Raw genomic sequence first — 27509 nt, 5'->3', positions numbered from 1 at the left:
CCAGAGCAATGGGAGGAGCCTCAGGAGTTTGACTCCTCCTCTGACTCACCTTTTGTTGATAGCGGGAGGCAAGGAAGGATGGAACAAGGACATGCCTAGATAGCTAAGGAGGTTTTACAACCCCTTTGTAAAATTCAATCTTCAGAGAGTAGAGTGTTTTAATAGCCCTGTAGCCTGCCGTGGGGAGCAATACCAAAATTTATATTCTTGCTCCCTTGTTATGGGTCCTTGTCTTTAGCTCACGACAATACCACCAGAGAAGTATTTTAATGGATGTACAGCGGTTTGTTCGAAGTGTGCTTTACAATTAATGCATGCAACACAAGCTAACAGATTCCCAACCTCTACATCTATATGTGATATGTAATCCAATGAACTCTGATAAACTTGAACTATATCTGATGTGGTTTTATTTATCTTAAATTAACAGCAAATATGTGATAGGTAGAATTGAGGTAATTTATCTGAGACACTGTTTGTTACTTTGGGTGCACTCAATTCCATTGTTTTTAGTACTTTGGTGTCATTATCAAATGTGTCCAATCGTATACAACCCCCCACAAATCCTTCCCCAATAGTGAACATTTTCAAATGTTTCAAAATGCAAACAAATCTTGTTCTCTCGCAGTTTTATGGAGATATAAAAAATTCCAGTGTTGTCACAGAATTAACTTTCTACTCGCTGTGTCACTCACAAGGATAATCAATAACATGGATAGTTACAGACCTCCTAACCTGTCACTTAGCCAGGTGGGATCAAATCAATTTTTCTATGGTTAACCCAATAGCTCTTTCAAAATCACACAGAGAGTGTAAGCAAACGTTGCATTTGCATTACTGTGCAACCTTAAAAGGCACTCTGAATTGATCTCAGAAATTTCTTTCGATAATGTGCAAGATGATAACATTGTCATTAATATCAATACATCTCTTGCTGCTTCCCGTTTAGCCCCACCTCTCTATTTGCCAATCTGACATCATTGACTACCAAGCTCAGGTCTTTCTCTGTTGCATCCATTCATCCAAGGTTCTGACAAATAAGCCATTTCAAAACTCTGGGTCACACTCTGCGTTTGACAAAACAAACACTACTTCCTCTCCTCAGAGGGTGTGGCTGGCTCTTTCAAGAAACTGGTAATAATCCCCTCTGAAAAAAGGCCTCTCGAGAAATATTATAACCAGCTGCTAGAATCCATGTCGAGCCTCCCCTATCTCTCCAAATTCCCAAAAATGTGGCAGTATTCTGTGTTCAAAATATTTTATTACATTTTTGATAAAAAAAGAAATCATACAAAAAAGAGCTTTGAAAAGGTACAAACGTTTAGTAAGTAAAACAATATGTAAGTAGATAAACATTATGATTTATAAATAAGTATCAAGAATATTTTATAAAGTATTTATAACACAAAAATCATATCACTGTAAAAGAAATGAAAAGAACAACATCAGAATTCTATATTTGTAACTTTATAGAGCTACTAAATTAAGTGTTAAGCCTAACCATAGAAAGATATACTATACTAACACTTACTAACAATTCAAACCTAAATAATCATCAATTGGCTTCCAAAAAGTTTGATAATTCGCAGTATTGGGAATGATAACAGATAATGTCAAATGAGCACCTCTTCAAGTAAAAATGATCCAAGCCCACCACGCATGTACTCATGATAATGAGTTATCTTTCCAATTAGTAGTAAATGATTTTAAAGCTGGGGTTATTAAGAAATCAAAACTTTTGCTGCTCAGCAGATATATTTTAGTGGAGAGAGAAGAGGATTTACAAAAAACCATTGTATATGATAACGTACCTGTATTATTCAATATATGAGTAATTATCTGCCAAATGTCATCCCAGAACATCTTAACAATATGAAAATCATATAACATGTCTCTATGGACAGTGATCTGCTTGTTTCTTCTCTTTTTTCTGCCTCCCCCTCTGCAGTCTGCTGTGCGTTAGAAAGCGCCGGGACACTCCTTGGAGTAGCCGAGCGCTATATAAAACACCCATAACATTAACATTAACATTAATGAACCTTTAGTTAGAGAACAGTTCCAAAAAGTGGAAGAATGTAAAGGTTTTGATATATATAATTTTAAGGGGGTCCATAGACAATTCAACAGTATGCAGGAATTAATTTGATATAAAGTTATAGGCAACCATCCCGAGACAGAATTCAACCAAATCTTCCTCCATATATCCAAAGATAAAGACAGATCTAATTCCTTATTCCAAAAGTTAGAAGAAAATTGATATTACCCACTAAAATTATTTTTTTATATACCAATGACACTACATGGCTTGAAGATGCTACTGTTTGGAGATACAATTCTATATCAGAAGAAGCATTTGAAGGAAACTCATTCGGGATGGAATCAAGAATAGAGTAGTAATTCATATTAAAAATATCTTACAGGTGTAAATTAAATCTTTGTTCTAATTCATCAAAACTTAAAAAGGCACTATTATGGTAAATATATTTTAAATAAAAAATACCAGCTCTTATCCATGAAATCCATAAATGTGTGTGGCAAGGTAATTTTGATGACGGATTATGCCACAACGTTAAATTTAATGTATGTGAAATAGAACACTGAATATAGAATCCAAATCATGTCAAATCAATTTTGTAGATTTGAACAATACTGATGTCTTTAACAATGCAGAAAAATTGGACATTGTGAGTAAAGCTGGTAAAGGAAACAGTGATATCAAATTTCATTCAATACAAAGCCATTAAGGTGAATTATTAGGTTCTAAATGCTGAAACCACACAATACTTTTTTTAAAATAAAAGCTTTATTATACACAAGTAAATCCAGTAAACCAAAACCCACCATTGTTTTTAGACAATATCAGTTTTTATAACTTAACAGAGGAGATTTGTTATTCCAAAGAGATTTAGAGAAATATTTGTCAATGGTCTTATAACATTTAAGAGGGAGTTGAATAGGTATCATTGAAAAAATATCAAAACCGTTTAGGATCCATAATCATTTTAATTGCACCCAATCTTCCCTACCAAGATAAATACAAGGAGGACCATTTTTGTAATTTAACCTTAATATAAGCCAAAGTAAAATCAAAATTAAATTACAGCGATTGTTTTATGTTGTTAGCAAATAATATGCAAATAATATGCCTAGATATTTAATCTTATCTTTTTGCCAAACAATATCTTTATTATTAAGCATATCAGACGAACAATAAAATTCAAGAGAAAAAACTCTGTTTTGTTAGTGTTAAGTTTATAACCTGAAATCTTAGAATACATATCATTTAAATTCAATAATGGAGAGATGGAAGATTCTGGATTAGCAATATATTAGAGAATATGCAGATGTTTTAATTGGGAATTGTTTATCTGAAGGACTTCAATTTCAATACAATTTCTAATAGCAATTAATAAGGGTTCAGATGCAAGAATAAAAAGTAAAGGGGATGATGGGCAACCTTGCCTAGGTTCCCCAATGAGGAGAAGTATTTATGGGAGAGTCGACGATTAATAAAAAGCTTAGCAGACGGACTAGAGTAGAGAGCTGAAATCATACAAACAAATTATGTACCAAAATTGAAATCAGACAAGGTGTGAAAAAGGTATTGCCAATTAAATTTACCAAAAGCGTTTTCCGCCTATAATGCTAGAACCCCTGCTGAAAATGCCAGTAATGATCCAGCATTAATTGCATGAAATGATAATCTAGTATTATTTGCCGAATGTTTATTTTTCATGAAGCTAGACTGGTCCACATTTATAATGTGAGAAAGTACAATAGCTAATCTAGTCGCAAAGATTTTAGACGAAAGTTTACCGTCTTGATTTATTAAAGAAATAGGGTGATAATTTGAACCCGGAAAAGGGTCTTTATCCAGTTTTAGGAGGACTAAAACCAACGCTTCAGAGAACAAGTAGGCCCAGTATTGCTAAAATAAGAAAACAAAGAAAGCAAATGCGAGGAAAAGTGAGGTGAAAATTTCTTATAAAATTCTGCAGAAATACCATCCGGACCAGGAGATTTGTTTACCTTCAGCAACTTAATTGCTGAAATTATTTCATCTAAAGTAATAGGAAGATCCAATTAAATTCTATCTGCTTGTACAGACCACAACCTTCCAAAATATTATCAGTATGCACTTTATCATTAGGAGGTGGTCTATTATATAAATTTGAATAATATTTCATGAATTCATTGATTATGTCATTGTGAGATTAAGCAAGTGAACCATTTTGAGTGTGAATAGCAATAATTTTATTTTAATTTTTTTATACGGAGATAGTTAGCCAGAAGTCTACCAGATCTATTGGCACTAAAACAAAATGTAGCTTAAAATATTCAAAAGATGCTGGTTATGCCCTAGTAACACCTCTGGGCAGAAGTATACAGAAGCAAAAAGAGAGGGATGTCTGGGGATGGATACACAGCAGTTATTTCAGCAAGGGAATAAATATATTGTTCCCTTGTATGAGAGCCTAGTCCCCAAGTATAACTTGTAATCAATTTACACACTCACAGAGTCTCTCAATTCTTTCACGTCTTTTTAATCTATTTTTTGTTATACATATATAAAAAAAATTAAAACGTACATGCAAAACTCAAAGGTCCAACAAACAACTCCTAAACCTTTCCGTACCCATCCATTTTCACCTGTTGCAATCCGAGGGGAGGTAATCCTTTACACAGATAGAAACAGAGGGAAACTCTTCCCTTGTTCAGTCCATGTATTGTGTGTGTTGTCAGGTGCCCATAGACACCTTTTAATTAAATGGACTCCTCTTTTTCTGGTCGATGAGCTTTGGCCCACTGAGTCCGGCCTCATCAGGACTTGGGTAACACAACACTACCACACCACAACCAAACGTCAAGAGTGAGCGTGCCGCACCACTGGGCATGCGTACTTAGCCTTGTTAACTCGTCTGCACTCTGCACCTTCAACCTATCCACTGCAGTATGTTGCCAATTACACACATCGTTGTGGGAGCTGCAATAAACTTCGGGTTGCAGAAATCTGCACCTTTTCGTTCTTCCTGGTCTTCACCAGGGCATTCTACTTTCCTCATCTTCACTTCTTCTTCACCTCAGACGGAGTCCTCCTTGTGGCTGCCTCTGGGTGGGCCCCGTCTCCTTCACTTGTAAAGGAGCACGTCCGTATCATGCTTAAAATAGGAATATATGTCTTTACATTGCATGCTTTACATCGCATGCCATTACAACGCAGTTGTTACAATGACCGCGTTGTTACATTGCGAACCATTACATCGCAAGTGGTTACAACAATTTGCTGTGAGGGGGCGCTGGACTTGGAAATAGTAACCTTTTATATTCATACTCCAGTTTGTGCAACAGCAGGGAAGGTGTTGGAGTGTAAATTCAACACCTTCTGCCCCCTACAGCAAGTCGTTGTAGCCACTTGCGAAGTAATGGTTTGCAATGTAACAACTCGAACGGCCGCGTTGTAATGGCATGCGATGTAAAGCATGCGATGTAAACGCTGTTTACCTTAAAATAGAGCTCTATTCATAACAAAGTTTCTGCAATTGTTCCTTATATTTAATGTGATTAGAAGTAATATGTAGACGTTCATATTTAACTATTTGTTTATCCAAATCTTTAATTACAGTATTAAATGATTTATTTCCTTTGTCCCTTAATGGAAATTGTTTCTCCTCTGATATATGTTTATATGCATCCCATCAATTAGTGATAGACATAGTACCTTCAGGATTTAATGAAAAATACTCAAGCATTGCAGACAAAAGCCTTGGCTTATTTTTGTCATTAAGAATGATATTAGTATTCACGCTCCAATGATCATGACCATGTTGACAGGAGTTGAAACATAAATTGCATGATATGAGAGCATGGTCAGAACTATCTATATTCTGAATATTGGGATTTAAAATTGAGGATATTAGACTACGAGAAATTAAAAAAATTATCAATTAGAGAATAAGAATTATGTGGATAAAAAAACGTAAACTGTGTGTCTCTAGGGTTATGTAGATGCTAAACATTTACAATTTTGGTAGTTTTAAAGAAGGATTTGAGAGTGAAAAAACCTTTTGAAGGACAGTATTTGGTTTGGGAGATTCTATCCAGCAATGGATCAGAAATAAGATTAAAATCCCCTCCAATATTCAGAAGAACATTACCCAATTTTAGAACTTCTTAAGTTAATCTGGACCAAAAATCAGGATCATTGTTTGTGGGCCCATATACAATAATTAGGTATAAAACCTGATTGTCAATTTTAACATTGGCTATAATGAAACGACCATCAAGATCAGAACGTTTATGCAGAATCTGAACATGTAATTTGTTTGCGAAAATAATCACAACTTCATTTTTCCTACAAAGAGCCGGAGACGAAATAATAGAATACACCCATTTTTTATTCATGTAAGCTAAAACTGTATCATCTACATGAGTCTCTTTAAGTAAACATATATCTGCTTTATGCCTAGCTAAATAATCTTTAACCTTAGTATGTTTCACAGGGTGCCAAAAACCTTTAACAATAAATGAAACTGTTTTAATACTGTTAAAACGCAACATTATGAAAGAAGAACTAAGATAGATAAAAGGATTGGCGATTCTGATAGAATGAAATAAAGAAATGTAGCTCTAATACCAATAAAAAGAAATAAAGAAGGACACAGACTGACACAAAAAATAAAGACTAGACAACAGAGAAACATATATATTACTCTTGAATCTCACACATGCATGCCAAGAAAAACATGATGCTACATGCTGTTATAAAATACTCAAATCAAACGGTCAGCAAAACAGATATTCAAATATCATTGAGATTAGGTATCTATCTAATTTGTTTTCATGGAGGACTGTGACTGTTGATCCAAAAAGCGACAAAGATCATCTGGTTGTTGAAAAGACTTAGAAGACCCATCTTTCCATATTCACATAGTGGACGGATCAAATAAACCATATTTATAACCAGCATTTCTCAGTCTGGGTCGCAGATCAGGGAATTCCTTGCAAATGTTGACAGTTTTCTTAACGAAGTCTTAATGAATACAACTTTTATTACCATTAAAGAAGGAATGTCTCTGGCTGTCTTTCGTATCAAAACTAAATGGTGAAGATGCAAGACTTTGAATATCATTTGACGAGGGAGGCTTATCGTGTCTTGGATTATGATGAGAAGGAATTCCATGCACCTTATCAATCTCAAAATTTTCAGGAAATTTTATACGTAAAAGACCAGGTAATACTTTTTTCTAAATATAACCTGCAGTCATTACCTTCCACATCCTCCTATAAATTAAAAATTCTCATTATATATTGTCGATTGTGATTTTCTTAGTCCAGTAATAACATATTCATTGGTACTTTTTTAGCTGCAGTAGGTATAAGATGGTCAATTATAGATTTATTGTCCTGAATTTTAATAACATTGTCAGACATTTTCATGGAAAGACCAGCCATATCCTTTTGTAGATTTTTTTATTTCAGCCACAATGTTATCTGTATTGGAATGCACAGCTTGTAATTCCTCCAGTAAAAGGATAATGGAGGCTCATTAATATCCACTAATTTAGACTTAACTGGTAGAGGAGAAAGATGTTGTTTTTGCTAAGTAGTCATAGTTTGAGAATTCTTTCCATCCATATCCAAAAACATTTTAAAAATGAAAAAGAGCAAGCCAGTCACAATATTACTTGAGTAACAGGTAGGCAGGAGTAGAATTTCTACCTAAATAAGGTCTGTGCAGCAGCTAAAACTAACTGTGGAAGTGGCATAGGCTGCCGCCGCTCCCTTTCCTGGGATTCACTCCACCCTCCTGCCAGGAATATTCAGCAGCTCCAACTCCAAAGACACCGGACAGCAGCTCACCTCATGTTGCTCCAATTAGCCAACAAGGAAAGGCACAATAGCCAGGAAGTGCTTGAAAAAAGAATCCACCTAGTTTCCTCAAAAACGGCAAAGCTAGCCTTATTATGTAAATTAAGCATCGAAAACGGGCACACTCTGCTGCAGGTCAGAGGGAGGTGGCCATCTTGACTTAATCATGAAACAGGTTCATTTGGGCAACAAAGGAGTGCTTTCCTTTTTCCTATTTTGCAGAGCAGAAGGTGAAGCTGCAAATGTTCATATCTGAGAACTTTGCATTCACCTGCAGAACTCCTCAGGAGCCCTCTTTGCCAATACCTGTCTAATGCCTACTTGTTGGTACTATTGATCCCTATCTCTAAAGAATACATCATCCCTTTTCATTTTTACACTGAAGATACCCATACGCATCTCAAAGACAGTGGCCGGAAAGAGGCTTTCTCGCACAACTCTGGTGACCTTGAAGCCCATGGAGAATGAATGAAAGTGAATAGTCTAAGGCTCAAGAAAACTAAAATGCACTACTACCTCTATCATATTGACAGAGATGTCAGTAAAACCTATTGTACATGTACAGTTAGAAAATCTCCCTTAGCCTACAAGTGGTAGTGGGAATTTCCTCATTTTCGCTACTGTGCAAGCCCCACCTCCCATAACAGTGTCATCATCCAGGATGTCACGTCTAAGATAATTCATGATAAGCAAATGGTACTGTGGATGGCTTGAGTGTGGCACAAACACTAGTGGTTCTTATAGGGGCAGTAGGGACAGAACAGTGGACAGGGACACACCAACAAGGGCGAGGCAAATTGGGTTGAGAGACAAGCTCCTAAAGGGCTGGGCTAGGCCTAGTAACATTTCTAGGGTGCAGTGGTCTAGATGAGTAATTTCATTTTATTTATTTATTTACACAATTTGTAGTAAGAATATGACCAAAGGCATAGTGTTTTACAAATACAAGCACGCATGTTACAAGATAAAGTCTAGCTATCATTACAATACCAATAGCAAAGCAGATGCAAAAGTTGACACTTAAATGTAAGGTGGAATTCAAAATAGAATATGAACCATTTTCTGAAAAACAAATGCAGGGCAAAAAAATGGAGGAAAACTTAATAGGGACGCCATGGGAAACAATATGAAAAAAGGGCACATGCTGGGAAAAAAGCAGGGTGTCAAATAAGGCATTCACAATCATAGCAATGGATGGGTTTGTTTTGACAGGTTGTCTTGTATGAATGTGAAGGTTAGTTGTGGTGGTACTGTCATTGTCAGAGCTAGTGAGGGCAATGAGTGGCCTCCTGACAAGGGCTCTGGCACAAATTAAGCATTGGTGCTTAACTCTTTTGCATGGTGGACACATGAAAATATCAACCACATCACCAAAACTGTATAATGCCGCAATTTCATCTTATTGGTAGTTTTATAGTGTTAGTAAGTTCACTTCCAGAATGTAAAATTGCACCAATCTTGATTGTGTGAATCATGTTTGTAACCTAAGTTACACTCAGCAGGCACTTTACCAAGTGGAAAATAAGTATAATTATACAATGCACAGAATGGAAACAATAGTAAGATGCTGTTCTGTTAGAGGATTTAAAATATGATCTGTCAAATTCCTTAACAACATCAACTAAAATGTTTCATACTGAACAGTGAACTGCTGGATCTGTCATTTTGACATATACATCTGTCACTTTTTTTTCAAATGAATATAGCATCACTTTCGGATGTATGTTGCTGCCTGTTCTGTAATCTACTCATGCAAAAATACAAACAGGCAAAAAAGATTAGTCATGCTTGGAACTCGTGGAGTTTCATTCTGCGGTATTCCACTGAGTTACATGAAACTCTGCGAGAGTCCGCAGAGTTCGGCGAGCGGGCAGAAATCCTCACGTTGCGCTGCTCGTACTGATTTTTAGCACCAGGAGCTTGTTCTGCACTGTGAAATCAGCACAAACTGCACCACACGGCATGCCAGGAGGCGCTCCTTCTTTGCTGCCCCACAGGTTGAGTAAATCTCGCTGGGTGCCTTCCTAGGGCCTCATTTATGAGAAATGACGCATCACTGCGTGAAAGCAGCGATGCGTCACTTCTCAGTGCACACTCCTTGCGACATTCCTGATGCGTCATATTTAATGTATGATGCATCATGTCGCAAGGAGTTACAGATACGTCAGTATTTCTGATGTATCTGTATGTTATGTTATGTTATGTTATTAATTTTTTATATAGCGCACGGATGCCGCAGCTAAGAGGCGTCCCGGCGCTTGGAGATCTGAATAACACAACACATATGAGAAGGCAAAGGCAAGAAGACAGACTAGACTGTGGAAAAGAGGAAGGTCTTCAAGGTCTTCCTAAAAAGAAACAGGTCTGGGATTGAACGGAGTGGAGCTGGAAGAGAGTTCCAGAGGGCAGCCGCCAGCACTGAGAACGAGCGACCACCCATTCTAGCCCGTTTAAAACGGGGCACTGTGGCGAGGTTCAATCCAGCAGAGCGAAGAGCTCTAGCAGGAACATAGTGCAGAATAGTCTGTGAAAGAATAGGAGGAGAGGCTAGTTTAAGAATTTTAAAAGTTAAGCAGAGGGCTTTAAACTTAACTCTTTGCTCAATCGGAAGCCAATGGAGATTCCGGATAGTTTGGCGAGCTGAGACAAATTTCGGGAGGCCGACAAGCATCCTAGCGGCCGCATTCTGGACCCTCTGAAGACGGGACAGTTCGGCCTGATTTAAACCCAAGAACAGAGAGTTGGCATAGTCCAGTCTGGTAAGAACCAGAGCCTGGACCATAATCTGTCTTGTCTCAGCATCAAAAAATTTAAAGATGGGTCTCAGACAATGCAAAGTACCTAAACATACGCCAGCCACGCGCTTGGTATGGGAGATAAATGAAAGCTTGTCATCAAACCACACCCCGAGGTTTCTGACTTCACTCACAGGGGTAGGGACAGGGCCAAGATCAGTAGGCCACCATTGATCTCCCCAAAGGCCACTTTCCTTACCAAAAATAATGACCTTGGTCTTAGAGGCATTAAGTTGAAGCCGGTTGTTCGCCATCTAGCCAGAAACAGCTTTTAACGCTGACTGGAAGGTGGGGGCGTCCATGTTGGAGTCGCCGTTTAGTGCCACCGCCAGCTGCGTGTCATCGGCGTATGACACTAAGGAAAGACCAAAACTATGGGCTACCTCCGCCAGAGGCTGAACATATAAATTAAATAAAGTGGGGGTGAGAGCCGAACCTTGGGGAACACCCTAAAGAATAGGACGTGAAGCAGAGACAAAAGGAGGTGTGGACACTTTGAAACCTCGATCCTCAAGAAAAGAGCGCAAAAGTGACGCATTGCTGGAGTGTGTCACAAAAGTGAAGCAACTCCAGCAATGCGTCCTTTCACATGGGGCAAGCCCCATGTGAAAGGGCCTGCGTCAGTCTTGCGCCTATTGTGAGGCAGGCGCAAGATTTTGATGCAACAGCGTCCTAAAAGTGACGCAGTGAAATCTCATCGATTTCACTGCGCCACTTCTACGCCCCTTCCTTGCGTCAATACGCCCCCCTTGCATACATTATACCTGGCGCAGGTATAATGTGCCGCAGGGGTTTACAAAGTGATGCATCTACCTAGATGCGTCACTTTGTAAATATGGCGCAACAAGGCGCATTTTTTACGCCACTGGTGCGTCACAAAAAGTGACGCACCGGCGGCGTAAAAGTGACGCACAGCCTCATAAATGAGGCGACTAGTTCCCAAAAAATGTTGGTAGGAGACGCCAATTATCGCTCACCAACTTACCATTGGAGAGCCTCGTGCAACAAAAAACTCAGTCATGTGGTGGTTGATGGAGTTTGGCCAGAACTCCATGCTACAACCATAATGTTGAGTGGTCAAAACTCCCCCGACAAGATAGCAGAGTGGAATTTATCCCCCACCCCTAAAAAAGACCTAGCAGAATCTTAGGAAGGATAGAAGTCATGGGGCATGCATCACACATGTAAAAGTGTTTGGATGATTCCCGCACTCAAGTAAAGCCAAAAGGAGGAAATCTGTGGTTGAGCGTAACAGAACCAATTACTTCCTACCAAGCCACAGAATACTTGCTAGTAAAATAAAAGCGAACATTCTTTGTTGAAAACAATGAAATGACATCTGTTTTCACATGATAGAGAGCATTCTAAGATTATGATTCTATGTCAAAAGAAAATAATTAGCTGATGAGCTTTTCTGACCCATAATAGCCTTCGTTTACAATTACTGATTCAACTCTGATGCTAATAGTATCTATGAGGGTATTGTAATGAGCATGTGCTCCCGTGGAAACGTGGAAATAGGGAATAAAAGGATACAGGCAAAATGATTGTACTAAATACATCAGACCCACAATATTTCGAACTAAGCATGTTATCGAACATTATCAAAGATTTACAATATAAAACAAAACACACAATGTTACAGTATACAAACAAAAAGAAAAATCATAACCATGGAATACTACAGTTATCCTCAAGCAGGTATTCCTCAAATGGCATCTTTTCTGTCTAGTAAATCCACCAATCTGTAAAAAACTAAGGGGCCTATTACGATGGCGGATTTCCCGCATCCTCAGGGCCGGCGGGAAAACCGCCGCGGATGATTGAAAGACCCACCGCCAAATTAGGATGGCTGGTGGGTCTTGGAATCTGTCCGCCGCTTTTCCACCGCGGTTGCCTTCCGACCGCGGCGGAAAAGCATTAACATGGCTGGCGGTGTCTATCAGACACCGCCAGCCATATTATGATGGAGTAGAAAGTATGCTTTTCCACGGTGGCTTTTCCGCCGTAGAAAAGCATACAGACCTTCACTTCGGGGGCCCGTTGCGGGCCCCCTGGGTGAAGGGGGGGTGGGGGGGTGCACATGCGCGGTGCCTGCCGCTTTGTGCACGCAAATGCCGTGCATGCATTTTTAACATAGCGGCGGGTGCAGCTTCCGCAATGTTAAATATAGAGGATGTGACCGCCACCCTGGCGGTGACATCCTAATCTGCACGGAGGGACCACCGCTGCCCCTGCAAACGGTCCCTCCTACTCTATGGTGGCGGACGGACCGAGGTCCGTCCATCATCATAATCGGCCCCATAGTTAGAAGCACCTAGCAGAAACCAAGATCTCTCCTCTGGCAAACTACTGCTTCCCTGTGAGTTTATTAAAATGTTGCTTATGATATTTAACAATCGATGGGCATTTTCATTATTAAATGCACTTGGAGATGGTTTAACTCGTAGTATGACTGTAAACATGTTTCTCAGATTCTATTCCATTCTTCTAATTTTATGAATGTGTGTAGTGTATTTTTACAAACTACACAGGATTGTTCATAAGGCCTGGCTGCTCGTGACCTGTCAGTGCCTAATGCATACTTGTGAACATGTTCACTTAAAATTGTAGGTCAGGTGAGTTATTTAACAGGCACATCCCATTATGGTAAATAAAGAAAAAACACATTTGGGAGGATATTCAAGGTGTAATAAATTGCTGAACTTACCATTACCTACCAAACTGAATAGCAGTACAAAATAGGATGATATCTACTAAATGTCGGAGAGTTCACAGATACACTTCGTATGCTGTACGTTGAGAAATGCTATGTTCAATAATACTTAACTGGGGATGGAAAATTGCCTCCTAATTTAGGCTGTGACCTCAGTGGCGTAGATGCCACCCTTGGCGGACCCTAAGTATGCTGCCCGGGCAGGTAAAAAGAGTGGGGGGTGTGGCGGACGACGGATGACTTGTTCTGGGGGGGTTGGGGGTTGCGCTTGACGGATGACTTGTTCCAGGGGGTGGGGGGAATGTGCTCAACAGACACGACTTACTCACCTCTGCCACCCCCAAAAGCTGTGTAGCCCCCACACCCCTCTAGATATGCCACTGTGTGAAATCACTTCTACTCTACAAAGCCCTAAAGTACACTCAGATGACATCATCAGTGATCATCAGTGATTACATCAATAAGGTAATTTAACTTGTCATGAGTGATGTAATATCCGGGCGTGGCTTGGCAGCCGATGGCGGAGGCTGCATAGAAGTTGAGCTCTGCCATCGAAACCCCGAATTATCCTGATACACTGAGGCTTTGCACCCCCTGACCCAACCAATCGAGAGATGGGACGGAGTGTGCTCGGCTGGGCACTTTCGGCCGAACGGAGCAGCGCGGACCACGGGAGCGCATCAGTGGTATCGCGACTAGCGCCGAGGGCGGACAAAGCCGAGGCAAGATGGCAGCTGGGCCCGATGACAATCTAGGGGAGCGAATCCTCAGGCGAATGCTCCACAGCGGGGAGGGCCACAGACGGACCGGGGACCGGCGCTGGGGATGGCTGGAAGTCCCGCGCGCAGCTGCGGAGGTGGTCTGGGTGGCGAAGCGGATCCTGGTTGGTGTTGCGGCAGCCCCTTGTTACCGGGGCTGCCGGGAGGCAGAGGGTGGCACGGAGCCGGGGGCCGCTGTGGGACTCTGCTACAAGCTTTGATGACCGACGCAGATGGTGGACAGGGATGGGCCTGATGATATGCTCTTCAAATATCACTACTGCCTCGATGGTAGATGAGAACTGCTGCCCATAACGGATTTTAGAGGAGTTGCTATACGACTAAGCCGGTTACGACGGGACTATCCCACAATTATGTCTCCCCGGTTGGGGGTGGCGGCGATGCGCTGTTCCCGGTCTGCTTTGTAGGGCTATTGCTGGACTGTGGGGGGCTGCGCGGGTTGCCTCCAACGACCGCTCCCATCGGAAAATTGAAGGGTAAGAAGGAGGGAGCTCAGCAGCCATCGGACGCTGAAGCCACTAGCCAGGTGGAGCAGACCGCATCAGAAATGACTCAGGACATTAACTTTCAGCAGCAGTTCGATAAAATTTTAACAACAATTGCGGACTCGCGTACGGCTCTCCAGCAAGACATAGCGCAGGTAGCCACAGGGCTGGGGCTCCTGCAGGCAGACCACTCTAAACTAGTGGACAGGGTAAAGACCGTAGAGGGAGCTCTTCAAGTGGTAGAACCGGCACAAACCGCACTGAAGGCCATGATGATGGACGCCTTGGATCGCATTAAGGCATTGGAAAAGAGAGCAGAGGATACTGAAAGCAGAAATAGGCGAAATAACATACGCATAGTCGGTCTGCCAGAAAAAGCGGAGGGAGCGGATATGGTGCAGTACCTTGAGAACTGTCTGAGAGCTGAAGTGGCCCCTGAGGGACTGTCTACCTTTTATACCCTTGAACGAGCCCACCAAGTGCCTGCTAGAACTCCACAACAGGGGGGACCCAAAAGACCGGTGGTGGTCCGCCTGCTGCACTTCCAAGAATGGGATCTGCTACTTCAGAGGGCGCGCGTGGATGGCCCTATCAGGTAGGGAATAGTAGGGTCAACCTGTTCCCGGACTATACTTTCGAAATTCAGCGGCATCGAGCATCATTCTTGGCCGTCAAAAGGGAGTTGAGAGAAGAAGGGCTTCAGTACTCTCTGTTGTTCCCGGCCAAACTAAGAATAATTGTTGATGGCAAGACGTACTTCTATGAAACCCCAGATGACGCTTGCGTGTGGTTAGAATCCTACAGAGCTGGGAAAGATGGGTACAACCCGGGACCTTGAAGCACCTCCGAAGGGTTGCCACAGCGCAAATCACTACCTAGTCGACGAAGAGGGCGGGGCCTGAGGCGGCCAGCAGTGTCGCAGACTGAGGTGGCGCGACAAGGGGCGTTGGAGGCGGTGACCGCATTATCAGGGGGACAGAAGATGCAATCTATGGGGGCCACTGATTCGGACAAAGACAAGGAACGCTCGGACACGGAGGTCTCGGAGGTGGATAGTGTGCGAGTGCCGAAGATTACCCCAGGGACGGCAGATGGACTGTTTGATGAGTGAATAGAAGCAGTGGGGTTGGAGCATGGACTGTTGCATGAGCGCGGCATATGCTAATGTTCATTGAGTCCTCAGGTGGTGGCTGGGGGGGGAAAGGCGTGCGCCATCCAACTGGGTGGGGGGTTTCGGCGCGGGATGTGAGCAGAGGACAAGCAGCAAGCCGTCAGCGCTGAGCTCCCCTCATTGCCCATAAGGCATGCCCTCAGAGACCGCTGGTGGGCTTAGTTGTGTGTTGTTTGTTGCAATTGTTTGGACAGGGACTAGCTGTTCGGTTCTAGGTCCTGTTCTTGGGGAGGTAGAGGGGTGGCTGGGACGTTGGGGAGGGAGTTGGGGTCAGGGGTGCACCGGTGTGATGACTGAGACAGAAGCGGGGAAGATGACAGTATGCACTAGCGATGGGGGCTGTAGCTGACCTGCGCTGTATAACCTGGAATGCTAGGGGGCTCCATACCATGACACACCGACATAAGGTCCATGCATACCTGATTAGAAGGGGGGTTCACATAGCACTGCTGCAGGAAACTGACCTCACTAAGGTGGAAGGGATAGCTTTGCAGAGGAGGTGGCGAGGTCAGGTATTTAACACTACATGCTCAGCGTTTGCAAGGGGGGCACTGATATGGATTAGAGCCAGAGTTCCTTTCCAGGTGACGAGGCAAATGATAGACCCGGAAGGTAGATTTGTAGCGATAGAAGGTAGACTTGGGGGCTGGGATGTGGCTCTGTGTAGTATTTATGCACCAAACACTGAATAGCCACGCTTTTTGGAGCGCTTGTCTAGCACGTTAGCACATTGTTTCACGGGCTCGATGTTGATGGGAGGAGATTTTAATAGTATAGCGGATGTGGAATTGGATAGATCGCACCCTCCTCTGACGGACTTCCCGGTTTATAGGATAGCAAAAAGTAGGCGGGAATGGCAGGACAGATGGGCGCTAATAGAAGTGTGGCGCAAGCACCACCCTTCCGACCGGGACTATTCGTATTTCTCTGCGGTACATGAGCTACATGTTCGACTATACACAATACTGTGTTCACCCTCCATAGTACTTTCGGTGGTGTGGGCAAAATACTTGGCCAAGACACTGTCAGATCATAACCCGTTGCTCCTTGTCATACACTGGATGCCGGCGGTGTTGGCTATTCCCACCTGGCGTTTACGGCCTCAGACACTGGAGGACCCTGTTTTCCAGAAAGAGGTGAGAGATGGGATATTGCATTACTTCACTGGGAACGCGGGCATGGCCTCCACCAGAGCGCTGGAATGGGATGCCTTTAAGACGGTGATACGAGGATTTTGTATAGCTAAATATGTAGGGGTACGGAAGGTACTGCTCCAAGATGTGGACCGGGCTGAGGATAGGCTGCGGAGGGCAGAGTTGGGAAGGCCAGGACACCCTGAGGCTCAAGAGGAGGTGGTAGCAGTGAAAGAAGAGATGGCAGTGGAGGTGGAGAGGTTACGTTGTTTTGACTATAAGGCTTATCTTGCGAAAACACATGCGGAGTGAGATAAGGCCGGTACGTTGTTGGCCTGCCTGGCCAACCCGCTGAAAAGGGGCTCGCCTATACTGGCATTGGAGGATGATGAAGGGGAGGTTGTTTTCACCCAGAGAGAGATATTACACCGATTCAGGCGGTACAATGAGACACTGTATGGTAGTTCATTGAGGGCAGGAGATCTCGAGATTGACTTATTGTTGGATGAGGTGACACTCCCAGCACTCGAGGAGGAGCAGGCGACATGTCTGGGCCAGGATATACAATTGGAGGAGATTAGGATTGCTATCAAGCACATGGCTGAGAATAAAACGCCGGGAACAGATGGTCTACCGGTTGAATTTTATGCAAAATATGTGGACTTGCTAGCCCCGAGGTTATTGGAGGTCTACAAAAAGGCGAAGGAACTGGGGCGTCTCCCTGGCTCTGTGAGAGAAGCGCTTGTGATCCCACTATTTAAGGCAGGACGAACGGGGACGAATACGGTCTCATATCACCCATTGTCAATGTTGACAATGAATTATAAGATCTGGAGTGAGATACAGGCAAACCGCCTGTTGCAGCATATGACCACATTGATCCATGAGGATCAAGCTGGTTTCTTACCAACCAGGAAAACCTACCTTAGCGTTTGGAGATTGATAAGGATTTTAGAGGATGCACAGCCTGGGGCACCACAGCCTGTAGTGCTGTCTGTGGATATCGAGAAAGCATTTGATAGCCTAGAGTGGCGCTACCTGTATAAAACGCTGGAAAAGTTCGGGACAGGGTCTGATTTTGTGACTTGGACAAGAGTGCTAGATACATCAGCAGTTGCGAGAGTTCGGGTTGGATCACTGATATCCTCCAAGTACCCGGTGGCACGGGGGACCAGGCAGGGATGTTCGCTCTCCCCCCTGTTGTTTGCTTTATCTATAGAACCGCTGGCGGCGAAGGCCAGGCTGGGTGAGGATTACCCGGGCCTGTGCTACGGGGGGAAAGGCAATATATCTTGCTATATGCCGACGACTTGTTGATGTTTCTGGATGATACGGAAGGAGCGATGGAAGGCGCAGCATGCTTGCTCTCGGGATTTGGAGATATATCGGGGCTGTGGTAAAATGGTTGAAAACATGCTTGTTTCCGATGAGGCCTGGAGAGCCTCCCCCATTGGACCTACTGAAGTTCGATGGGAACCAACTTGCCTAGCATATTTGGGAGTACATGTTTATCACAGTGCTACTGACATGCTGGAGGGTAACATTGGGAGGGGAGTGAGGGCACTGAAGGGGAGTATGGCTTTTTGGGCCACGCTCCCATTGTCTGTGACAGGCCGCATAGCACTGTTAAAGATGGTGACGCTGCCTAGGCTCTTATATTTTTTCAGAACGCTGCCGATATGGATCCCTAGCTCGATTTTTAAGCTGTTGAAATCACTGATAGTGGGATTCCTGTGGGGGTCGGGTCGCGGACGAGTGGCACAGGCGACGCTGATCAGGCCTAAGGCTGAGGGCGGGCTAGCGGTACCTGATTTTGAATTGTATTACAAGTGTTGACACAAGCAGTGGCCAAGGAATTCAGGGGTCCGGAGCATTCCAGAGGGAGGGGGGTTCCTCGCCATGTCCTCTCCTTTATAGTAATGCAATAAAAGTTGATTTTTAGGGATCTATCTTTGGAGGAGAAGACACTGAGGCTATGATGGAACCGCTCTCAGCGTAGAGCAGGAGTATTGCATCCCTATGCACCAGAAATCCCGCTGGGGATGGCCACAGCGCTACCACATGGAGGTGATTGGACACCATTGCAGGGCTGGGAGCAGGAAGGGATCCAAGTAATAGGAGACCTCTATGAAAATGGGGAAATGCTGTCCTACCGGGCGCTCCGGGAGAGATATGGCCTGCCTAGAGGGGTGTTTTAAAAAAAAATGAGTGATGTAATATCCAAGGTGAAAAGCAGGGCGTGACGGGGTGCAAGTTATAGTTAGATATCTGAATTATATCTGGCGAATTTCCAGTCTCCTTCCCACGTGCAGTGACGTGATAAAAGTCAGCTGAATTGCAGCGTAAAATAGACTTTACTTTCATTGAGCAGAAATTTTTACCTGTTTAAGTTTCTTAAGGTCTTCATCCAACTCCAGATTATCCAGGATGACAGCCACAAACAAGCTTAGCAGAATCTGAAATATAAAGATAATTTATTTCTCTCTCTGTTTGGACTTGCCAAAAAAACGTATTCTATTACAATATATAAGTTACAAAGGTCACACAAATCATGAAACAACACAACTTGGCTGTCTCTCGCACCAAAAGATGTGGTAAGTGGATAATTATGATCATACCACAGACAGTATTAGAAACTGTCAGTATAACACATTGAGAAGTGCAGAATTAAAACAATTGTCAATGAATTCACTGGCTTTGGTGATATGCATGATACAATGTTTTTGCAAAACAATTCCATCACTCAAATGGTGAGGATATGGAATTTTAAAGTTAAGTTGAAAAGAAGCTTGGTGGTTCATTAGTTGTACCCAGTCAAACTTGGCATAAACATGGACTTTGAACAGAGGGTATGCCTGTAGGTCTCTTCACACAAAAACTGTGTTTCACGGACGATAATACCCTGAGATCATAAATCAAGTGCGGCAGTTGGCTAATCATTGCTTAGAAACTAATAAAAAACATACCCAATATGGCCCCTAAGACCATAGTTTCTTCAAAAACACTAATTATTGTTTTTGTTGTCAAGCTAACATAATGTTCAAGTAAATGCTGGACAGAGAGAAACAAACTTGACACGTAGTCCAGTGCCCATTAAAATAATCAACACGTACCAGCAACATTAACAAACATTTCGAGGTCTACTGTGTCCTTATCAGCGATAACTCAACTAATCTACTCACCAACCTGCTGCCAATTAGATTAACAAATGGGAGTCACAAATGATTGCACAAGTGTTATGACACTCATTCATTATGGCTATACACATATAAGGTATTTTGACCCATACTCCTGTAAGGTGATGTTTAGAACAATTTACATAGAACCACACATTATGTCAGATTGAAATGTCTTGGTTTCGTACATTACTTTTTTTTTTATTGCACCCTAAAATGTACAACTTTCGATGATGTCCTATTATACAGTACATTCACAAAACCTCATAATTGTTTTAACCTCTTCTGTGCTCAGGACGGCCCCTGGCCATCTGACATGGTGGGCGTCTGGACCATCCGAATCCCGCCCACTTATTAATTCTCCTGCACAGCAGGAGAATTTGTGCAGTGCCGAAGGGGTTAAGATGACTGTTGTTTTCTCTGAGAAATACTGCCATATTTTTGACTTCACAATATGTTTTGTAATCCTTTTTTCAGCATTTAGAGTGAATATTTGTATCCATACACATATAAATTTCAGCAAATCTGTACCACCTTGTGTTCGCTCACCATATTTTTGGTTTTCAACATGCAGAGCCAGTGAGCTTTTGCTTCCAATATGCAGACTCAGTGGTGACTATTTAGTCACAATTCTGGCGTTGGCATGTAACAGGCACTGTGAAAGTGTGTTGGAGGGATGCTGTCTGCACTTGCCCGCACCTGAATACCATCCACTATCCAAGATGTTGCCTGTGAAACCATCTGTTCTACAGTTGGCTATGCCCTACACATTTTGGGAACCAACTGTAAGCCGGCCAGAACTCCAGCAATCTATGACCACAATGAGTTACTTGGACCAGTCATTAGCCAAAGCTACTTCTAAAACCTGTTGGGACTCACTGTCCCAGGGTACTCTGTAACCTCACAGCTGCTGCAAGGGGGAGGCACTATCACTGCGCTTATAGCACTGCCTCTCCCCCACAATGTGGAGTGCGCTAATAAGGGGTTCTTGATGTCTCTGCCAAAAACAGAAATCATTCTCCAGCTGCCTTCTGAAGCTACCCCACTGGTTATAGCTCTAAACAAATGCACCACCTTTACATACAGCCAAGATGAGGATTTTGATCAGCTGAAAAATAAGGCGATACACTGCCTGGCAAGAAACATTGACCTCTATAGCTGCAAATCTCTTTTTTTTAAAGTAATTAATATGCAGAGGGTGCATTGGATCAGTTATCAACCAAAACATGGCCCTGGGGGTTGCATCATTATACACTTGAAAAACAGATTTGTTGCTGTATCTCTACTGGAAAAACTGTCATGGATCAATTGTACCTCTGGAAGTGTCTTGCTAGCACCTTTGGGTTTCTTCTATAAGCCAGATCTCATAAGGGGAAATGCATTTCACATTAATAGACTACCCGTACTCAAACCATTTGAGAAACCTGCAAACGCTTTATGCCATTGGATCAAGATGATTGACTGCCCCACTGAGGGTTGTTCTTAACACACGACCCGCAATACGGAGAACCTAAGGGCATGCCATCAAACTACTCTACTGACGGGCGATAGTTTTCTAGGATTAACCATACCGCAATGAACAGTTCAATTTCAAGATCTGGTGATACAGCGGAGGAGGAATGTGTGCTTCAAGAGGCAGATATATAATACCAGCTATCTCTTCCATAGCAAAAGAGCTGCCTAATAACAGTAATAACACTTCCCTTACTGAAGCTACATGTATCAGAACATTATTTGATACATTGGTTCTTACAAAATATCCATTACTTACCATTGATATTTAGTTTGACTTTAAATGCATGTGTTGGAATGTGGCCAGTCTTTTAAAAAAGGTGAAAAATGTTGAGCGGAACAACCTAATTATGTCATATAACATTATTTGCCTACGGGAAATTTGAGGGCATGTTTAGAAGGAGCTAGCGCCGCTGCATCGTCATTTTGTTTGATGGAGCGGCAGCGCTATCAGTGCTTCACATTGCTAAATTTACAAACTGATGAATTGGGCCCAATGCTTCAGTTCGTAGAGGCCTGCGTCACATTATACCTGCGCCAGGTTTAATGTATGCAGAGTAGGCGTACACACACTAAAAGCCACGTAGAATTCACGCAGTGAAATCTACAACTTTTCCCTGCTTCACTCTACGATGTGACAGTCTCAAACCAGGCAGAAGGATTAATGCAGGGCTTTTAACATGGGATTCACCTCTATGTTCTGACACATTGGTGGAGTTGCGTCAGTCTTACGGCCAACTCCAGCAATGCATTACTTTAGCACCAACAGCTGCATCAGAGTTTAAGACGCATCCATGAACTCTTGCGCCATGGAGCACTGTATTACAAATGCAGAGCATCCATGGTGTCATTGGGACATTTGCTGCAGGCACAAGAAATCTGACGCATCAATGCCAATGCTTCAGTTCTTGTAAATATGCCCTTTGGACAAGAGAAACAATTCATATAGATGGGTTTTTCTCAATCTGCACCCCAGTGGGATTCTCTAGAGGAGGTCATCAAAAAGGTGGGCTACTAACTCTAAGCTCAACCACCTTTTGGAAAAAGGTCAACCGAATTCACTTAGTTTCACTTTATTACCGAATTATTATTATCACGTTTGAACTGAAGTTGCTTTTAGTTGTTGTTAACTTATATCACGACAACTTTAACATGAATCACGTAGATATAGCTGCATCACTAGAAACAACTATTAGCAAATGTTTGAGCAAGATTACTACTGAGTTCTTAGTAATCTGGGTGGGTGATCTTAACCTCATCGCTGCTACACATATTCCCCTCCGGTGCTAGAGTATAATGATAATGGGTGTGGTCATGACGGAACGGTTCCGTCATCAGCACAGCTCCACTGTGCCTCATGATGGAACCGTTCCGTCATGAGCATCGAAGGGGTTAATTGAAGAATATGTCCACTGTCAGATTCAATGGTCTGTGGTCTGACAGGTTGTGACAACAAAATGTCCCTGCATTTTAAACACACCCCCTGCAGGGATATTTTTAATTCCATTTGGAATATTTCATCCCTCACCTTAATAAAGATCACATTTCAAATATGAGATGAGGACAAGGTAGCTTCATTGAATTTATCGCACTCTCATATCACTATAAACCTAAGGCTATTGGTTTTACAATTCTGCAAATGGGTTTAAGTGACCATTACCCCTTAACCCTATCTTTTGACATGTTAATTAACAAATAGCAAATAGATACTCTCTCTCTCTCACTCCAATATTATACAACGAAAACAAGGGGATTTTACGCAGGTGGGCAGCAGTGGATTCTAACATTATCTTAGAGGATTTGTTAAAAGAAAAAATGTAGGGGAATAGTCCTAGTTTGTCTGTATGATGACCTTAATCCAAAGGACATGCTGAGGGCATTTGAGGAAATATGTCATGCAACTAGTGATCTCCCAACAATCCATAGTAAGAAAAGAGATTCCAAGCAACAAAGGTGGTTTGATAGAAACTGCTCGATTACCCACAGATGTCTTATACCAGCCCTGATTCAGGTGCCCAAGGATAGGGGGTTGGTAAAACTATGCAGACACAACTATTAAAAAGGCTATTAAGCAGAGAAATGAGGACATCGGGCAAGACACATTGAGGAAAACTGCATGAAGCAAGTGTAAGGAAAAAATCTTGTCTTTTCTGAAAGAAAATGAATGAAGATAGCCCCACCTACCTATATGGAGGCTAAAACTGCACTTGAATATAACACGAGAAAAAGGCTTGGGGTACCGGCGGACCTTTTTTCAGATAATCCTGACTTATGGGCACTATTACTCACGAATGTCTGGGAAAGTGTAGTTATTGAGGGCACCCTAAGCTTGTGGTTACCAGCCAATGTAGTACCATATTCAAACAAGCATTTGCAATGCAATAGGTCTCGCATTAGGAAAGTTTGAGCTAATGGTATTGTAAATGACATTTTTTATTTATGCGTTGGTTTTAAAAATACCGAAATTAATAGCTTTGTCATTTACAATGCCAATAGTTTTAACTTTCACAAATGTGACACCTATAGCTTTTGTAATGCAATATGTGTTGTATTTTCACGAAAATCCAAGAACAGAATTGAAATATTAACATCTTTTTGTGACATTTATAAGACAGACGTCATCGTTGTTCGAGTACTTTACGCTGATGTTTGGATTCCTGTAAATCCCCTGCGTTGCAGGGTGCATAAGAATTTTGTGATCACAGTTGTACTGTATTCCGTGCTGGGGGGGAGGGGAGGAGAGAGAGAGAGAGAGAGGGGGGGGAGGAGAAAGAGAGAGAGAGAGAGAGAGAGAGAGAGAGGGAGGGAGGGGGGGAGAGAGAGAGAGAGAGAGAGAGAGAGAGAGAGAGAGAGAGAGAGAGAGAGAGAGAGAGAGGGGGGGAGGGGAAGAGAGAGAGAGAGAGGGAGGGGAAGAGCGAGAGAGAGAGAGGGGAAGAGAGAGAATTGGAGTTATGCTAATGCAACCAACACTTACCTTTGTCAATGGTCCATCTCTGTGCAGACTTCCAGATCCATCTACAAGGTTCATAAGACCTCCAGCACGTCCTGGTAACTGGCGTGTCACACTGGATTGGTTCCGGGTGCACTAACTTGTGTTAAATTCTATTGTAGCTAATACCGGTCCAGCGTTCGTCACAGAATATGTTTTTGACATTTTTCAAAAGTTTATGGTAGCAATAAATAATAACAAAGCCTCACTCATGAGTCGATTTCTTTCATTCACAGTACTTTGCCCAACCTGACTCCTCCTTATCAAGGGGAATATCACGTAATTTCGCAAACCTGTCATTCAAATGTAGGAGGCGCAGCCACTGCTAGGCAGTGCAGTTTGTGAGGCATAATACTTTTAACTCTGCTTCAAAGTCCGCTCAAGCAGGACAAAACTGCAACAACATTATTGCATTTGATTTATGTCCACTGAAACCCGCTGCCATAACAGTTTTCCAGTCGAATAAAATCCGGCGCTTGTACTTTATGTAAATGAGGAGCTCATAGGCTAGATTCTGTCGAATTAAAGAAAATGCAAGTACATCTTAATAAATCTAATTTATTGGCCTTTAGCGCATCGGTTTGTTTGTGCGGATGGGAGAAAGGAGAGGGCAGAGATTTAGAAAGAGGAATGGAGAAGAGCTAGCAAGAAAGAGAGGTTGTGAGTAATAGAAAGATCAAGAGAGAGAGTTAGATAAAATGGTGAGAAGGGGCAAGAGAGAGAGAAAGAAAGCGAGGGGACAGTGGAGGGGCTAAAGAGATAGAGAAACTATAGAGGGACAAAAAGAGAAACAAAAGTGGAGATAGAAAAGAAAAAGAGAGTGACAGTCAGAGAGAGAGAGAAACACAGAGAGAGAAAAGGAGAGCGATCGCAGACTTGAACTTAGTCTGCCACTGGGGCACACCCTTTCTTCACCAAGGCTTCGGCAATAACTGTTGGCATCTGCGTGGGAGTTCTGATACAAGGCACCAGGGATTCGCCTGACAAGTGTCTGACTCCGCCCCTGTCCTAATGGCCTTCCAGACACGGGCTGTCGGAGCATTTCTTCCTTTGCACAAGAGCACACCGTTCGAACTGCTTTCCACTTGCACAGCTCCTCTGTAGAGTTCTAAGCAGTTGGTGGGGAGTGCCCCGTGAGCGAACAGCCTGTCCTTCATGTTCACCTCGCTTGCCCAACGGAAATGTAACAAACATCACGACACAAGAGCCTGCCTATGGCCAAGAGGAGGCGCTGTGATACTCCAAGCAGGCAGGGGCCGTGCACTGTTCGTAGCACCAACACGCACATTCTGCACGCCATCACTATTCATGCACACCTAAATCACAACAAACTAAAGTGGGCTCAAGTGCTTGCTAATAATGCATTACCATTTCAGGTACCTGTGAAGACTGGAAGTCTGAGCTGCTGAGCAGAGCCAGCTGGAAATCCAACAATCTCTGACTTGGATTACCCTGGCAGGCGCACAGCCCGCTGAGCTATCTTACGATCACTGTCAGAGCACAGTGGAGGGACTGGGAAGTGTGGGATTCTTTTCAAAGGCATGCGCTTTTGGCGACGTGTTCACCAAGGAAAAGTAGTAGCGAGTAGTAATACAAGTATCAGTTCTGTTCCTATTGTGAAGCATTCTGACGCCTTCGGGTAAAGTCCGCGCTATATAAAAACGCATTAAAGAAATAACTAAATAAAAAATGATACCCTTTGCAGTGAGGAGATTGTGAGTGTGGACCTGGCGCCGTCTCTGCACATGTCACGGTGTGGCGCCGTCTCTGCACATGTCACGGTGTATGCGGCGGCTACTGCCATAGCACAGGGATGCAGGGCTGCTGAAAAAAATCAAAGTGCGCACTGAAAATAAAAAGTGTAAGCAGTGCCCTGAGCTGCGGCGAAAAGACACCCGAGCTTGGGAGACGAGTGTCTGGGCACCCCCAAAGCAACGCCGAATATTGGGAATACTCACTGTTACCTTGCAGCGTAGACTGCCTCTGTGCTCACACAAAGCGATACACGAGCGAAGGCGGCCCCGCGGCCCTTGTCCTTCTACTTCCAAGGCCCTGGTCTGCTCGCTGTTCTCAGGCTGGGGTCGTGCGCAGCTGATATTAGATCCGGGTCCTTGTCCGTACTCTCTTTCTGCGGGGGGCGGGCATGCACGCGCTCGCTCAGTTCGTAGGAGGGACGCACTGGTCCTTGTTATGTTACGCATCTGTATAGGAGGCCGAATGGGGGCACGCGCCGGCAGTTAGACAGATGCCATGGAGCCGCCGCTTCTGATCACCGCCTGCCTCCTGCTGCTCGGCGGGGCCCGCGCCGACCCCTCCGGTGAGTGCCAGCACGTTTCCTTCAAGCCTTTTCCGCGTTCGCTTTGTATAGGAGGCTGAAAGGGGGCACGTGCCGGCAGTCAGACAGACGCCATAGAGCCGCCGCTTCTGATCACCGCCTGCCTCCTGCTGCTCGGCGGGGCCCGAGCCGACCTCTCTGGTGAGTGCCAGCACGTTTCCTTCAAGCCTTTTCCGCGTTGTGGAATCCTCACATGCGGTGTGGCTTCGGGGGCTGTAGAGTGCGAGCACGTTTTCACATAAATGAAAGCGAAACTGACACGCGCACGTTAGACCTGAATGAAAGCGCAACAAGCAGCCAAGGCGCCAAAGCGCGCCCACGAGCACAAATCTCCGGCAGGAGACGCTCGTAACAGTCTGATGTCCACAATATTCCCAGAAAAGCGGCAACATAAGTTGTCTCGCATAGACAGCAAAAGCTTCGCTTTTGCTTTCGTCTAGGCGAGACCTAAAAAGGTGGTAGAGCAGATCCCAGATGCTACCAGTCAATCTCATTGATTGACACCACAAGCAAGATCATGGGCAGGATACTTCCCGAATGGTTGGAGGC

The 27509-nt window shown here is 43.3% G+C and overlaps 1 protein-coding gene across 1 annotated transcript in view; it reads right to left on the bottom strand.

The window, feature by feature from the left end:
- NALCN (sodium leak channel, non-selective) overlaps nucleotides 1–27509 on the bottom strand; it is a 2672759-nt gene that overhangs the window by 836071 nt on the left and 1809179 nt on the right. Inside the window, exon 14 of the mRNA XM_086934370.1 lies at nucleotides 19330–19404. Coding sequence (XP_086790496.1) covers nucleotides 19330–19404 — 75 coding nt within the window. The remainder of the gene's footprint in view (nucleotides 1–19329; nucleotides 19405–27509) is intronic.

Source organism: Lissotriton vulgaris, chromosome 8 (assembly GCF_964263255.1).
Source record: "Lissotriton vulgaris chromosome 8, aLisVul1.2, whole genome shotgun sequence".
Classification (NCBI taxonomy): Eukaryota; Metazoa; Chordata; class Amphibia; order Caudata; family Salamandridae; genus Lissotriton; species Lissotriton vulgaris.
Note: the sequence above shows the minus strand (reverse complement) of the source record. Positions and strands in the feature narration are given on the sequence as shown.